Source organism: Fringilla coelebs (assembly GCF_963513975.1).
Source record: "Fringilla coelebs genome assembly, chromosome: 1".
Classification (NCBI taxonomy): Eukaryota; Metazoa; Chordata; class Aves; order Passeriformes; family Fringillidae; genus Fringilla; species Fringilla coelebs.
In genome coordinates, this window is record NC_140028.1 from 107,547,731 (window position 1) to 107,561,589 (window position 13,859).

The 13,859-nt window shown below is 42.7% G+C and overlaps 2 protein-coding genes across 2 annotated transcripts in view; both read right to left on the bottom strand.

Moving 5' to 3' along the window:
- Window positions 1-31: 31 nt before the first annotated feature.
- Window positions 32-6,193, bottom strand: SNRPD1 (small nuclear ribonucleoprotein D1 polypeptide). The gene is made up of 4 exons (XM_084226865.1): window positions 5,818-6,193; window positions 5,184-5,260; window positions 2,898-3,089; window positions 32-684 (listed from the first exon to the last, which is right to left on the bottom strand). The coding sequence occupies exons 1-4, from the start codon at window positions 5,829-5,831 to the stop codon at window positions 608-610; spliced, it is 360 nt and encodes a 119-aa protein (XP_084082991.1). The 5' UTR covers window positions 5,832-6,193; the 3' UTR covers window positions 32-607.
- An 886-nt stretch (window positions 6,194-7,079) lies between these two features.
- SACM1L (SAC1 like phosphatidylinositide phosphatase) overlaps window positions 7,080-13,859 on the bottom strand; it is a 28,946-nt gene continuing 22,166 nt past the window's right edge. Inside the window, exons 14-20 of the mRNA XM_084204496.1 lie at window positions 11,442-11,580; window positions 11,145-11,214; window positions 10,982-11,054; window positions 10,437-10,530; window positions 10,260-10,352; window positions 9,520-9,577; window positions 7,080-8,847 (exon numbers count right to left, since the gene is read on the bottom strand). Coding sequence (XP_084060622.1) covers window positions 8,711-8,847; window positions 9,520-9,577; window positions 10,260-10,352; window positions 10,437-10,530; window positions 10,982-11,054; window positions 11,145-11,214; window positions 11,442-11,580 — 664 coding nt within the window. The 3' untranslated portion in view covers window positions 7,080-8,710. The remainder of the gene's footprint in view (window positions 8,848-9,519; window positions 9,578-10,259; window positions 10,353-10,436; window positions 10,531-10,981; window positions 11,055-11,144; window positions 11,215-11,441; window positions 11,581-13,859) is intronic.

Sequence of the window (13,859 nt, forward strand, 5' to 3'; positions counted from 1 at the left end):
ACAGTATGCCATATAATTAGCCTTGACAAAGTTCATATCCAGGTATTCTTTAATCATCAGATGTAACAATCCAGCAGTTCCATGGGACCTGGTTAATTTCCCTGTGCAAATGTTTTATAAAGAAAGCAACATGTTTAAATTGCAAGCTTCATGTAATAGAAAACATTAAAATTATATCTACGAACTTTAGAAAAGGCTGCTCTGAAGAACAGTTTTAGAGACACACTCATGGGACAGGGGTTCTTAATATAGCATCTTAACTATGGAACCATTAGAAGATGACAAGTGCCTTAGAAAAGAGGGATTAATTTCAAACACTGTTAAAGCACAACACAAGTCTCTCGTTCTGTGGCAAAAAACAAGAGGAATTGTACAGCCCCCAGGGGTGGGCAAAATCTCGACAATGACAACCAAGAATCTGTGTAGTCTGCAACAGCCCTAGAAACAGGACACATCTGCCTCCCTCCCCAGACTTTGCTAACAAAGGAAAGACACCTTTTCACATTTCAGTTTATTAAAAATGGATACCATAAGACCTGTACAAAATAAACCTGAAATCGCCTAGAATACGGTAATAGCCCAGAATTGCCCAGAATATGATGAGAAGTTATCGTCTTGGGCCTCCTCTTCCTCTTCCACGACCTCGGCCTCTGCCACGGCCTCTTCCACGGCCTCTTCCAGCAACTTGGCGGGTAAAAGAAAAAGAGAAAACAAAGTGAGACCAAGGAATACTTTCTTTTTGATTAAAACATTTTGTATGGAGCATAACCACCACACTGCTTCCCTGTGATAAGACATTTCATTAGGTATTAAGTCTGTTAATGCTCAGTAAGTTTCAGGCAATATTTCCAACTTTTGTGTTAGTTCTTCCAGTATACAACTTCCACAGACTATTGTCTGTCCTTGGCTTCACTGCAGAAAACAAGGGCATAAATAGTTGGCTACTCCCAAATGACTGGGTAATTTGACAGGAAACCAGGATTCATTTTTTTCATATATATTTATACAGTTTAGATTTTTTAAGAGAGAAATGTGAATTTTGACATGCTGTGAGATTCCCAAACCCATCCTGTCTCAGGCGCCATGTGGAAGGTCAGCATTTTGAAAGGATCTCAGCATCCACCAGCTCCTACTGGTCTCAGTGATGCCTCTGCCAATTGCAGATGTGATTCTAAGGCAAAGGTCTTAACTGTGTGCTCCCAGCTTTAATTACTACTATTTAATTGTAAAGGGAAGACAGAATCATAGGACAGTGCAGGCCACAAGATCCATAAGGTGATAATGTGCCTTTGCATCTCTCTCTCCCAAAGAAATGTGACCCACCAGGTTGCAAGGACACTGCAAACTTTAGATTATTGGTTAATTTCAAACGTGTTTCTGAGCGCAGGGCTCAAAAAGATACTGAAAACTCTGCAGCAGCAGGTGGTTCTCTAAGAGACAACCACTGGCACCCACATTCAAGGAGCAGGCAGTGACAATTATTCTGGGATGCAGGTTAGAAATTCAAAAGAGACAGAAGCAGAGACAGGACAAATTTGACTTAAGCAAGGTGCCATTATATTGCTGGTAATACACTGACCCTGTAAAGTCCATGGAAGCATCAACCCCAGGTGGAGGATGACAGCATCAGCAGGTAGCTGTGCTCACCAAGTGCCAGCACACTTGGACTCAAGGCACACGTGGCACACACACTCCAGCCCTTTCCTGACCACTTGCTAAGGACAGAATAAAGGGTTTTACACTTCTGAAGTCCAAGGGAATTTATGGATTAAGGCAAAGCACAGCACAACTTTGGTCTGAGAGCGCTTCCACACACTGGGGATGCAGGGAACATCAAGTGGAGGTAACTGGAGCTATCAGGGCTGCTTTCCCCAAAGCTGACAGCAAGTAGGGATGTTCTCGTTCACACCACGACTTGAGGTTCAGGAAAAAGCAATCCAACCACACTCATTTCTCCGTGTGGTCAGATTGTTTTTAATGAACTTGAGAGGAGCAAAGCCCCTCTGTGAGCTTATTCCCCACCAAGGCAGCAGCTGCAGTGCTCATACTTGGTGCTGCACAGCTAGGTTATTCACCAATGCAGAACACCCTGCACGCCCACATACTGCAATAATAATTACAGGAGAAATGGTGCAACATGATTTTAGAGCACAATTAGCTTTCACTTACAGCTCACTGTTTTTAAAACACAGAGATTAACTGGTGGGCAAAATGTATACTGCTGCTGAGTTCCTGGGGTTTACTGAAGACTCATCTTCAATAGTGTGAATTAAACTTGAGTTACAGTCTGTACTGTTAGGCTTCCAAAGAGAAAGATTTTTATTCAGCAGCACTTTGAAAAAAAAAGTTCCAGGAAGAGCAGAAGAGCTGTGACTGGAACACTACTGGGAGCCAAAGCTGGATATGGCTCACTGGAATACAGCCTTGATTCCCTCAGGTTCTCAAGTCTATCAAATCCATAGGTATCATTTTTATCCCCCACCAAATTTCAGTGAACCATTCAACACCATTTGAGATACAGTCCTGCACTTATTATCTGTGTGAAGCTCCCCATACAAACTGAGGAAACACAGACACCTGGAGAAGAGGAAGTAAATCTCTTTGGGTGCCAACTGTAAGACTCAGATAGGTTAAGACTTACTCAAGGTGATAAACATTTACACTTTTAAAAATAGATGCATGAAAAGCCATAACACAACTTCATGTGAATGAAGTTCTGCAGATGCCAAGGAGGTGGGCAAGGCAGACTGAGCCAGTGCCGTGTCAAACCCTCAGGGATGAAGGAATTCAATGCCAAATGCAGACACTGACAGACTCAAATCAGACACCTTCAGACACACAGTACTAAAATGCACACAAAGGCAGAACAAACACAGACAAGGAAAGCACAAACTCACCTGCTTCTCTTTTCTTGGATTTGACTTTTGGTTCAACATCCACTAGCAAAGTATCCAGAGGCAAACTGTCTGGCAGAATGAAGTAGCGGATGTTGTTCCCTCGAATACTCAGCGTCTCCAGCTGAACGGGCTCTCTGTTCTTCAGTGTCATTTTCACTGCTTTCAGATGCGTGTTCATACTGACATCCACTCCTGAAACAACACAAGCCTCATGTCAGGGACAAGGTCTCTTGTTGCCTGTTTCTAAGTACACACATGAAATGAGATTTATCCTGTTCATCAACACCTGCTTCTAGCACTCATGAATTACTTCAGCAACATTTACCTCCTGATAAAATACATTCAACACCAGAGTGAATTCTCTATGACAGTACATAAAATACCCCCCTGCAAGGAACAACCACTGTGGTTACAAACTCTGGGAACAGCCAGTACACAAGGATTGTACGCAATCAGTACTGTGCACACTATGCTGTGTTATGCACAATTCCAAACTGGAAAAAACATCTGAGCTGGATGCATGTACTGTGTAACAGCCATAAGAAGCAATTAAAAAAACTCCAGAAGTTTTTATTTTGCATATCCAGACCTTTAGGTGGGAACTGATCTCCAGCTGTGAAGATCAAAATGACAGTGATTTTATTTTTCTGTCCTCTCCCCCACCCTCTGGATTTTACACAGCTCCACCTGACCCAGTCCCTCGGCTGGTGTGAGGGGCATTACACAAAACCTGCCCCTTCATCCCTGCTCCTGCCCTGGAGCTGGGAGGAAAAGGACTGTGCAACGTTTTTGCAGATTCTTAGCAGAAAATGAGAGAGGCTTTGCTCAGCAATTAAACCTGAAAGAACAGTGAGGTCAGGAGCCCAGCAGTGTTTGCTTCCCATCTGGCTGGGTTCAGCAGAGCGTGCTGAAATCGGGCACCAAGGTGGCTCCCTCTGCTCTTAATCAAAGCTGATGGACCTGGCTGCAAAATAATGCCAGTTTTGAACTCTGCCAAATCCCCACAGATTGCTGCTGTCCAAAAAAGCACCTCAACAATCCTCCAGGATAAAACTCAAACTTAACAAGAGTTTTACCTTTTTTTTTTTTCCCAAGAGTGTCTGGGCAGAAGAGCTTCTGAATGCCACCTGGGGGTGAGTTTAGGAAGGGAGATGCAGCAGCTTCCTCAGCTCAGCCCTGAGGGTTTGCTTCATTAAACACACCGTGCCCCACCTACATCCTACCTGCTCTAAGTACAGCTCATGGGTACACTGAGATCAACGTCCCTCACTGAGGTTATTAAAGCGGACAAAAGTTTGCACATGTTTTAATACCTGAGAACCATTAAATGAACCCTGCAGAATTCCCTGCAACTTTCAGCTCAGTGACATAAAGAAGCACCTGCTACTCAGGAACCCACAGGACAGACATCTGGCAGCAGGGGGGGAGCAGATTCTCTCGGCCAGGATTCCTCTTTTCCCTGTATCCCACACCCAGCTCTGCCGTTTTCAAACCCGCCCCTCACACAATCAAACATATGCAAATATGCATTTCCATCTAGGTTTGCCTTAAAAAACGTGCTCAACAGGAACAATTATTTTTTAGTCTACATGCAAAATTTAACCAATTTAAGCCCACATCAGCTGGAAAAGGTTGCTCAGAGAAGTTGTGGATACTCCATCCCTGGAAGTGTTCCAGGCCATGCTGGATGGGGCTTTGAGCAACCTGGTCTACTGGAGGGTATCCCTGTGCATGGCAGAGGGTTAGAACTGGATAATCTTTAATGTCCCCTCCAACCCAAACCATTTTGTGACTCTGTGACCGTGCTACTAAAATTCCAAGAGACAACCGAGCAAGGTATGCAAGAGTTTGCTTCCTTCCCCCCCAATCCTGTCTGCAGGCAAAGCTGCAGCTGGGCTCAGAGGCTCCCAGTGCTACAGTCAATTTACAGCTCCCAGCAAAACAAATCTCTGACCACGGATGGACTCACCCACTACTACACATCAAAGACAATCTGTGACCCACTGAAATTCCCAAGTACTTTCGTGGTTGCCTATGGAGAGCTGGCTGGTCACAGCTCCCCGCTGTTCCCAGCAACCCCCGACAATATCCAGACACTTCCGCAACAGAAACACACCTCGAGCTTGCACACAAAGGTACGAATTACAAAGCCCATCTCCCGCATTCCGCTGTACCGGTCCCCGCAAGAGGGAGCACAGGACAAAAAATTCATTCAAACCGCGAATGCCAATTGTCTGTCGAAAGGCAGCGAGGAGTATTTTGCTGCATCCTCCCATCCTTCCGTACCTGTGATCGTTCCATGCACCTGCGTCCCATTCTTCAGCTCAATGGTCACAGTCTCATGGCTCAGCTTCATTAAAAACCTGGGAATTAAAAACGCATTTTAAAAAACCCCAGCCCGTTCACTTCCACATAAAGCGGTACGTGTTCGACACCCAGCAGTTCCGCATCCTGAGCTCCCAAAGACGGCGCTCACGGATTCTGCTGGGGATGTCCAGTGGCACACTCCACGTACTGCCCAGCCACCGGGAGCTGGGACGCTCGAGTGACACACGGCCGGATCCAGCATCTACTTCCAGGCGAAACGGCCATTATTGTACGAAGAAGGAACCATTTTAAAAATCGTTACAATCGCGGGAAAGCAACGCCACTCCGGGGGGCTTCCCTCCAAAAAGTGGGAGGGGGGCTTTGCTCAGCGACCCGCGCCGGCCCCAGGGCGGGAGCGCGGCCCGGCACAGCGGGGTCCCCGCCCGGCCCAGCCCCGCCCGGGCCGCTCCCGCCGGGCCCATCCCGGGCTGCTCCCGCTCCCGCCCGCGGTGAGGGGGAGAGCGTGAGGCGGCCCTGAGAGCGCGGGCTCGCCCGGCGCTGCCGCCGCGGCCAATCCACCTCCATCCATCCCCATCCGCGCCCACCCGCTCACCTGACGAGCTTCATGGCGGCGGGCGGGCGGGCCCGAGCGCGGAGCGGCGGCGGGCGGGAAGCCCCGGGCGAGCGGAGAGCCCCGGGCGAGCGGAGCCCCGAGCACGGTGGGGCGGAGGCGCCTCTCGGTCAGGCCGCGCCGGGCCGCGCGCGCCAGGACGCTGCCGCGACAGCGCCCCCTAGCGGACGGGCGGACCCGCCGCGAGCGCCGGGCAGCGCCTGGTCCCGCCCGTGGGGGGAGAGGGCGGGGAAAAGGTGAGAGGAGAGAAAAGAGGGATGGGGGAAAAAAGGAGATGGGAATAGAAGTGAGGGGACTTGGTCTGTGAAAGCCTGGCTGTTCGTAAGGTTTTACAATTACCAGCTCGCCTTCCTTAATTAAAAACAAATGTTAGAAAAGAAAAAAAAAAAAACCTACTTTGTTTTAAACCTGCTTTGAGCTTTACAAATAGGAAAAAGTCCAAGGCCTAGAACCTGTAAAGCACTAATTTATTGTGAAAAAAGTTATGGCTTCAGGATCCAGAACTGTAATAGCAAGAATTTTCTCTGTGCGTGTCAGTCTCTTCACCTAGCAATGGTAAAAGGGAAAGGAGGAAGACACCTTGAATTTTCACCTATTGGTATGGTCAGTAAGAGTGCCCTTGGAGGAAAGAGGCCAAGAGCCATCGGCCCTGAGCAGAGGTGACACTGGGGATGCAGCACTGGAGCACTCCAGCCACAGGTGCTCCAGACAGAGGTCCAGCCATGGCTGAGAGGAGCAGAACACCTCACAGTGCAGACTGAGATCAGGCTCTGCCTGAGATCAACACTTTTTGAGTGATGATTCCCCATCTGCAATGAGCACACACAAAACTGAAGCAGCCTTCAGGTGTGAAACAGCTCCTAAAGAATGATTTGGGAACAGTCTGCTCCAAAGCACAAAATGCACTGCAGACAGCACATTTAGAAAAGCTGAACATTTTATTGTCATTTAAGAGTAGTACACCATTTGTGATTTTAGAAATACAGACTCTTTGCAAAGCACTGAAACACCGGTGCCTTCCAACTTCTAAAACCTACATTATTCTATGTCTTACAAACCTTTTATATTAGCAATTCAAGTTTGGTCTTTGCTGCAACAAGTTCTTCATCAAAGATGCAACAACTTAGTTCTAGACTGCAAGACAACTGAGCCAAGTTTCAAACTCCACCTGCCAGTGAGCCACCAGAACCACTGCTTTCAAATATTGAGTCTATGATGTTCTTGTACTTTGTGCCCATGAGGGAGTTCACCTTTGAAAATTTTAGAGTTAGGAGGATTTTCCAGTTAGCCACCAACTGGTATTTTTCCATTACAGCATCTAGAAGCAAACAGATACCTTGGAAGTACTAGTGCTCATGAACAGGTTATGTTTACACAAAACCCAGAGAGGCCTCCAGAAACATTCAAGGTTAAAATGAACAGTTGCCAAAGAAAAAAAAAAAACAAACCAAAAACGAATCTGTACATATTTTCAGTCATAACACAAGGGAACACTGGAGTATCAGTGTTTTGTGTTCTAGCTTCAATAGTGATACCTGTGCTAGCCCTAGTAGTATTCTACATGTTTGTCCCTTCCCCCCATTTAAATTTTATACTCGCAATCTGAATATACAGCTGTACTTACAGGAAATATTAAACAATGCACAGCGCCTTAAGCAAGTTCCATGTCTGGTTTTGAACAAACCATATAAAATAAGTGACAAAATAGTTTAAAATTGGTCCTTATTCTTATACAGCTTGGAAGCACTAAATTTAAAGACACACATTAACCAGCACAAATTAGTCAGCAGTTGTTTTTTTTCTTAAAAGAGTGTGTTACAGTATCATGCATGAAAAGCAAGCTGCTGCTCCCAAGTGGAAATGCAGAGTTTAGACTTACTGCTTTCTTCTCAGGCTGTTATTCCTTCTTTCATAAATTATTTCAACATAACCAAGGATAGAAGCAGCTGACTAGCAAAACAATATGAAGTTCATCTTCTATGTTGTGACCCATTCTTAAAGTAATGAAGTACTTTGGAACTTTAGCATAAGGAAGGTTGAATAAACACTGCAAAGGACTTTTACATTCTTTGATTTTGTTTACATCTTCAGAAAGAAAATTCTACATTTTAACTCGCTAACTACTGGATTTTCATATGGAGACTGTAGTATTGAAACAGTGCAAGACATTTGCAACTTCAGGAACATCCAATTACACTGCCCTTTCACCCTAACAATGATTAGCAGAATATTGCATCAGTTCTAGATAAACAAGACAGGACAAAAACCTCATTTTAGAATAGCATTAGGATTCAAAAATCTTTCATATTTAGTGAAAAGAATCCACACACAAATATGCACGAAGGACTCCTTAACACAGACTTTATCACAACGAACATAATCCAGCTGTAAGTCTGGACCAAGACTTTTTATTGGTAAGAAGCCATATTTGTTCAGAGATCCCTATCAGATGTTCCATTAATAATGCTTCAACATTTGGGTATTTTGAGACACGAACAGCATCAAAGCTCTCTCCTGTCAAGGCCAAAAAACCAGCTGGAACAACCCAGGTGGAGCATGAACTTAAGCAGTCCACTTAAGCTCCAAAAACATTCCAGACACCAAAAAGCTGGCTTTTGTCTTTGCATTACCCCAGTAAGAGTGGAGCCCTGTCCACTAATGCAATATTCCAAAGACCATTGCAACTAAGACTGTCAAGCCAGGTCTCAGTTGAAAGCTACCACCACCACAGGACACCATTTCCTTACCCCGACCCCCCCACTGCCAAGGAAGAATGTTCATAATAGCATTTTTTGGTGTGGAAAGCAGGTCAGTAGAGACTCCAAGTGTGGCTTGAAGAATCCTCAGTACCAAGCCGCTTTCCACACACACAAATTCAGTCCATCTTCTCCTTCTGGACCAACTTGGGTGCATCTACGAAATCCTTGCCATTGTAAAGGATGATAGCAAAAGTTCCAAAGCTGGCACTTCCCCAGAAAAGCACATAGGCCAGTGTCTCAGTCCATGTATCACCTGAGAAGAAGAGACAGACAAACCTTTTAGCTCATTATCTCCAATTAGCAGGCAGTTTTACTTTAGGACAAATGCAAATATTTCAAGCTCTCCCTCAGAGATTTGTTGTCAAATGAAATCAGAAGTCTTTCACAGATCTTGTTTTTCCTTACCTTGGAATATTTGTATTTGCCACACAGTTCTTGGAACACACTGAACAGAGATCTATGGCAGTCAGTCAAGAACTCTACTGGCAACAATGTTAGAAAATTCAAGGCAAAAGCAGAAGGCAAAAACCTCCACCACTCCCCACACAGATTTAGATTAAAGGGAAATCCATCAGAACCAGGCTTATGCCTGTATCTGACAGCTCTGAATTGTCTTTCTGCCCAAAATTAGACAAGTATTCATCTGGGGCTTCATCCAGCCTACAAGAAAGCTACAGGTGCATCTAAATTTGGAGATAATTAACTGTGCCTTACTTGACTTCTACATGAATTTTAATATTGTTTTCTATAGCATCTCAGTTTTTTCCACACTAATGATACAGTGCTAAACCTCAATCTCCAGAGCCATGTTCAAGCACCCTTTAGTATGACTGAGAAGCAATTCTACACTGAACTGGTAACCATTTACAGAAAGTTCACAGAGAAATAAGCCAGTTTTATACAATTAAACTCAATAGTGACTTACCAGCCATTAGCAAACAAATAATGCACATGGAGAAAGCAACCACCATAATAATAGGCAACTGAGGAAAGAAACAGAATAATCACTTGATACAGCAGTAGGTATGTATGTTCCTTAATTTCTTTTAAGATGGGTTGTACTGTAAAGCTATTTACTTGCTTTGCTTCTCAATTCACCTGCATTCAGGTACAAAGAGAAGTTTGGATAGTTCCAAAATCTGGAAGACTGTATTTAATAATTATGTTTAGAATTGAAATACACTTCCTGTGCATTAGAAGAGAGGTTGAAACTTACGCTTTGTTTAAAAAACAAATAAATACACCAGTTAAACCCATTATGTTCCCAAATCCCATTTCAAAATAGAAAGGGAAGGGTGAAAAAAGTGAAAAGAATGGGGGTTTTGTGTTACAATCTATGCTTCTGCATGAAGCATCAGAAAAGAAGTCCACAAGCTGCTTCTGCAGAAGGAAACAGTCATTGATAGTGACCAGCAGAATTTCCCCCCTTCCACCTGGTGAAGCATATTTAAGAAAAAGCAAGCAGCAGTTTTTCCAATACCTCAAGGACACTCCATTTTCTGTCAAGGGAACAGGCTGGGTTTAATCCTATAAGCAGGTATCATGGAAACATCACCAGATTACAGAGACGCTTCATGACTAACAGACAAGTCCTACTCAGGCATAATGAAGCCAGTGATTGAATTGTTTTGTTTCTCGTATTACAAATAAAGTCTCCATACTCACAGCTAAAAACTTCCAATCTTTCTTGACATGTAAAGGACTAGCAGGTTCTACTTCATCCACTGAATAATTTCCAAGAAAAAGATCAATTGCATCCTGGAAGAGAAAGGGAGGGCAAGAGTTAGAATGTACAACAATGTTTATCAAATGCACTTCCACATGGTTAAAAGCTTTACTTACTTGTCTAAATCCATCAGAAAAGTTGTTTTTGTAGTAACGTATTAATGAGTTCCAGCCATCCATTATTAAGCCCCACTGAGTTCTCTTCCCAGTTCTGCAAAAAGAAATTGTGAACAATATTTAAAACAGATGTATGAATTCAGGACTATAATTTCAGATTTACATTCTGTCGTTATCTGGATGTGTACTACATTAAATGAACACCTGCACAGGAATACATTTATCTAGTGCGGCCTCTGCATTATTACCACACATACTTGTAACAAAATTGTAAAATAAAATGACACTTCTTTCCATCAGACAATATCAATGTGCACCTTCATGGCATACTGCCTTGGTTTTCATTTTCAGATAGTCTTTACTTTCATATAAACATAGCATGGAATCTGGAGATTTTAGTCTGACTTTTTACCAATTGAACAGTTGCAAAAAACTCATTTATAGACTAAGCCCCAGATTAATAACCTTCTTAGGTATGAGGACTTGAAGAAAATCCCAAACATGCTCAAAAACCCAGAAGACCCTTACAAGAAATGCTGACTTGCCTTGTGTAATCGGTCTTTAAGGCACCAGTTCCAGCATATTGTTTGGCACAAGCATTAGCATTATCAGCCCATGCTGTGAATAGGAAAACGATAAGAAATATTAAGGAAGTTATATACTCTCTACAGAGAAAAAGTCATTGTTTGAACTCTATAAACAGCCTACCATTTTTGTAGATTTTCTCAAAGTCGGCCTGCTCTTCAATTCTCTGTCCCACATGCAGAACACCAAGTCTCTGGAATAAAAAGCACATTGAAGCCGGCTAGGAGTTTGATAGAAAAATCAGGATTTGCTTTCAAAAAAAGCTGTATTTATCAAACTTAAGTCTAGCCAATTCAGCTCAGGTAAGTAGTACAGTAACTCCACTATGCAAGCTCTTACTGGAGCATTCAAATGACATTTCCATTCCAATGGAAAGCCTCTCTCCTCCTCCAGCTTGTCAAAGAAGAGTAAAACATTTACCTGAAGCTGGGCCTGCAGAGATCTACGTGCCAACAAGCTCTGGATCACGTTAGTCCGATCCAGGCAGTCCATGCAGTTACTGCGGAACGTTCCTTCCTGCTGAGTCACAGTTTTACCCTCTGAGTCAACTAGAAAGTAACTAACACACACAATACACGTATTTAGAAATAACATATAAACCACGTGTTTTCACAAGTAAATATCCTAGCAGCCCAACCACAATTGTCCTGAGCATTTCATGAGTGCTCAGGCATGTCTTCAAACTTTGATGTCTCCCTGAATTCTTGCCATGCTGAAAAACAGCACCAATGGGACATTTAACAATCTCAGGGCAGTATTCACTCCTACCATTTAGAAAGTCAATCAGCAATATTGAATTATATGCTACTGGGAAGAGCAACTTCTGGTGCAAAATCAGGGACTTGTGGGGGTTTTTTTCCAGTTGTTTTAGTGTCCCAGCTCCACAGATAGGAAAATCATTAGCAGAGCCTAGCAGTAGAAGTGACCAGATCTGTTTATAAGTAGTCACCAGTTCAACCCAGTTGCCAATGCATAAAAAGTCATCTAAGTTGTCAGGCACATTTCTTCCAGGAAGGTACTCGGATTTTTTTAAGCGTGCTTGCAAAATATGGAAAAATCTGCTATTGCCACATCCATTCTCTCCATTATGTGAACATGGGGGGGACCAGATATTCCCCCTTGCACATGCTAATTTTTACCTCAATCTTTTAAATCCACTAAACCAGGTGTTTCCAGTAGTTGATAACAAAGAGCTCATTTTAAATACTGAACTGCAGACATGCATTCCAACAAAACAAATATTTGAATCTACTTATCAGTTGGATGTGTGAATGGGACAGAACTATGCATGTCCTGCCACAGCACGAAACTTCCAGTTTCCTACAGGTTTACAGATTATAATTCATAGATTAAGTTACTCCAATATGTAATTATGAACTCTGGACTAGCATATAATCCACTGTTACTGTAGAGCATTTTTATCAAGAGCCTCAGCGTTTTTATCAGGAGCCTTAGAAACACATGAATTTGATTAACCTTGTTTTTTCTTTTTAAGTGTAATTTTCATCATTCTTGAGCTGGTTTTGTTAAACCATGTTTTATGCCGTTGAAGACTACAACAATAATAATACCTGTGAAATCTTCCTTTTCCCCCAAGGGTTTGGCTACAACTGATATTTGGATAAGATAGTTTCTTATTATCCTAATTAACTAGAAATGTCTGTTCTTAAATGCTGCATCTCCTATAGCTGCTCTAAAAATTTTAAAAACTAACAAAGAACACCCCCACAAACCCAGCTCTCCTTTCTGACAGATCTTCCATAACTCGATTTAGCCTGCAGAAAATAAGAGTTGTTTACTTCCCTAGGGGTTGCAAAACTATTTTCTGTGAAGATTAGAACTCAGACTTTTCTGTTCCTATTTAAGCAACAGTCGTTACAAATGAAATAAAACAAGTTAAGTTAGAGCCAGCCTTATCTTGAGAATGAGTCTTTGATTTTATATCTTGTTTTAGAGATGGCATTTTTTAAAATTTTCATTTCAAGGAAATCTGGTTATTTTCTATGCCTCCAGTGGCAGCTGACAGTAAACAAGTTAAAGGATTCAGTATTCATTCTAAGAATAAAGGATCCTTGCTATATAGGAAAAAACAACAATCTTATTTCTTCTTGTTTGAGGTGCTCAAAGTCAATTTATTCATTAGGTCTTTACGAGTTAAGGCCTTTTTTTTGTGGTAGACAGAGAATATTATCTATAAGCTGATTAATTTATATGATTCCCATAGCCATCACTCCAGGCAAGAGACTTTATTAACAAGACTCTTGTTCTAGTCCACACCTTACCTCATTTTATTTTGTCAGGACAGACTATACCACTGCTAGTTTTGTAATATTTTAGCTGATCTCCTTTGTGCTTTAGTCACAAGGCTTCAGGAACAGGAAGGAAGCAATCAGAAAAGCAGAACAAAGTAAGCTATTTCCCTAGCAATCTACAAGTAGCTATGACCAAAAACCCACTTGTGGGACTAAAGATTTGAATTGATTTGGACATTTTGTATATTTTGATGTGACTATAGAAAATGAGAATTCGATTCCCTGTGGGTTAGTTATATTAGCAAGGGCTAACAACCAATGCCAATGCAAGGTTTGGAGCCACAATTTTTTGTGTTAGAGAAAACGCTTTAACAAATGCCTGTGGAAGGGACACCCTGTGTTTTACACTACGAGGCAGAACAGTTTGCTGCCAATGCAACCTGGAATTACTATGGATGAAAACAAATATAATCCAAAGAGACTTGCTTTTAAATAGCTCCGTTTGTATGCACATTCATTTCTTTGTCTAACCTTGCTCCCAACCTTACAAAGGCAGCTCTTATCACAACTCAGGGTTGCTGCAATT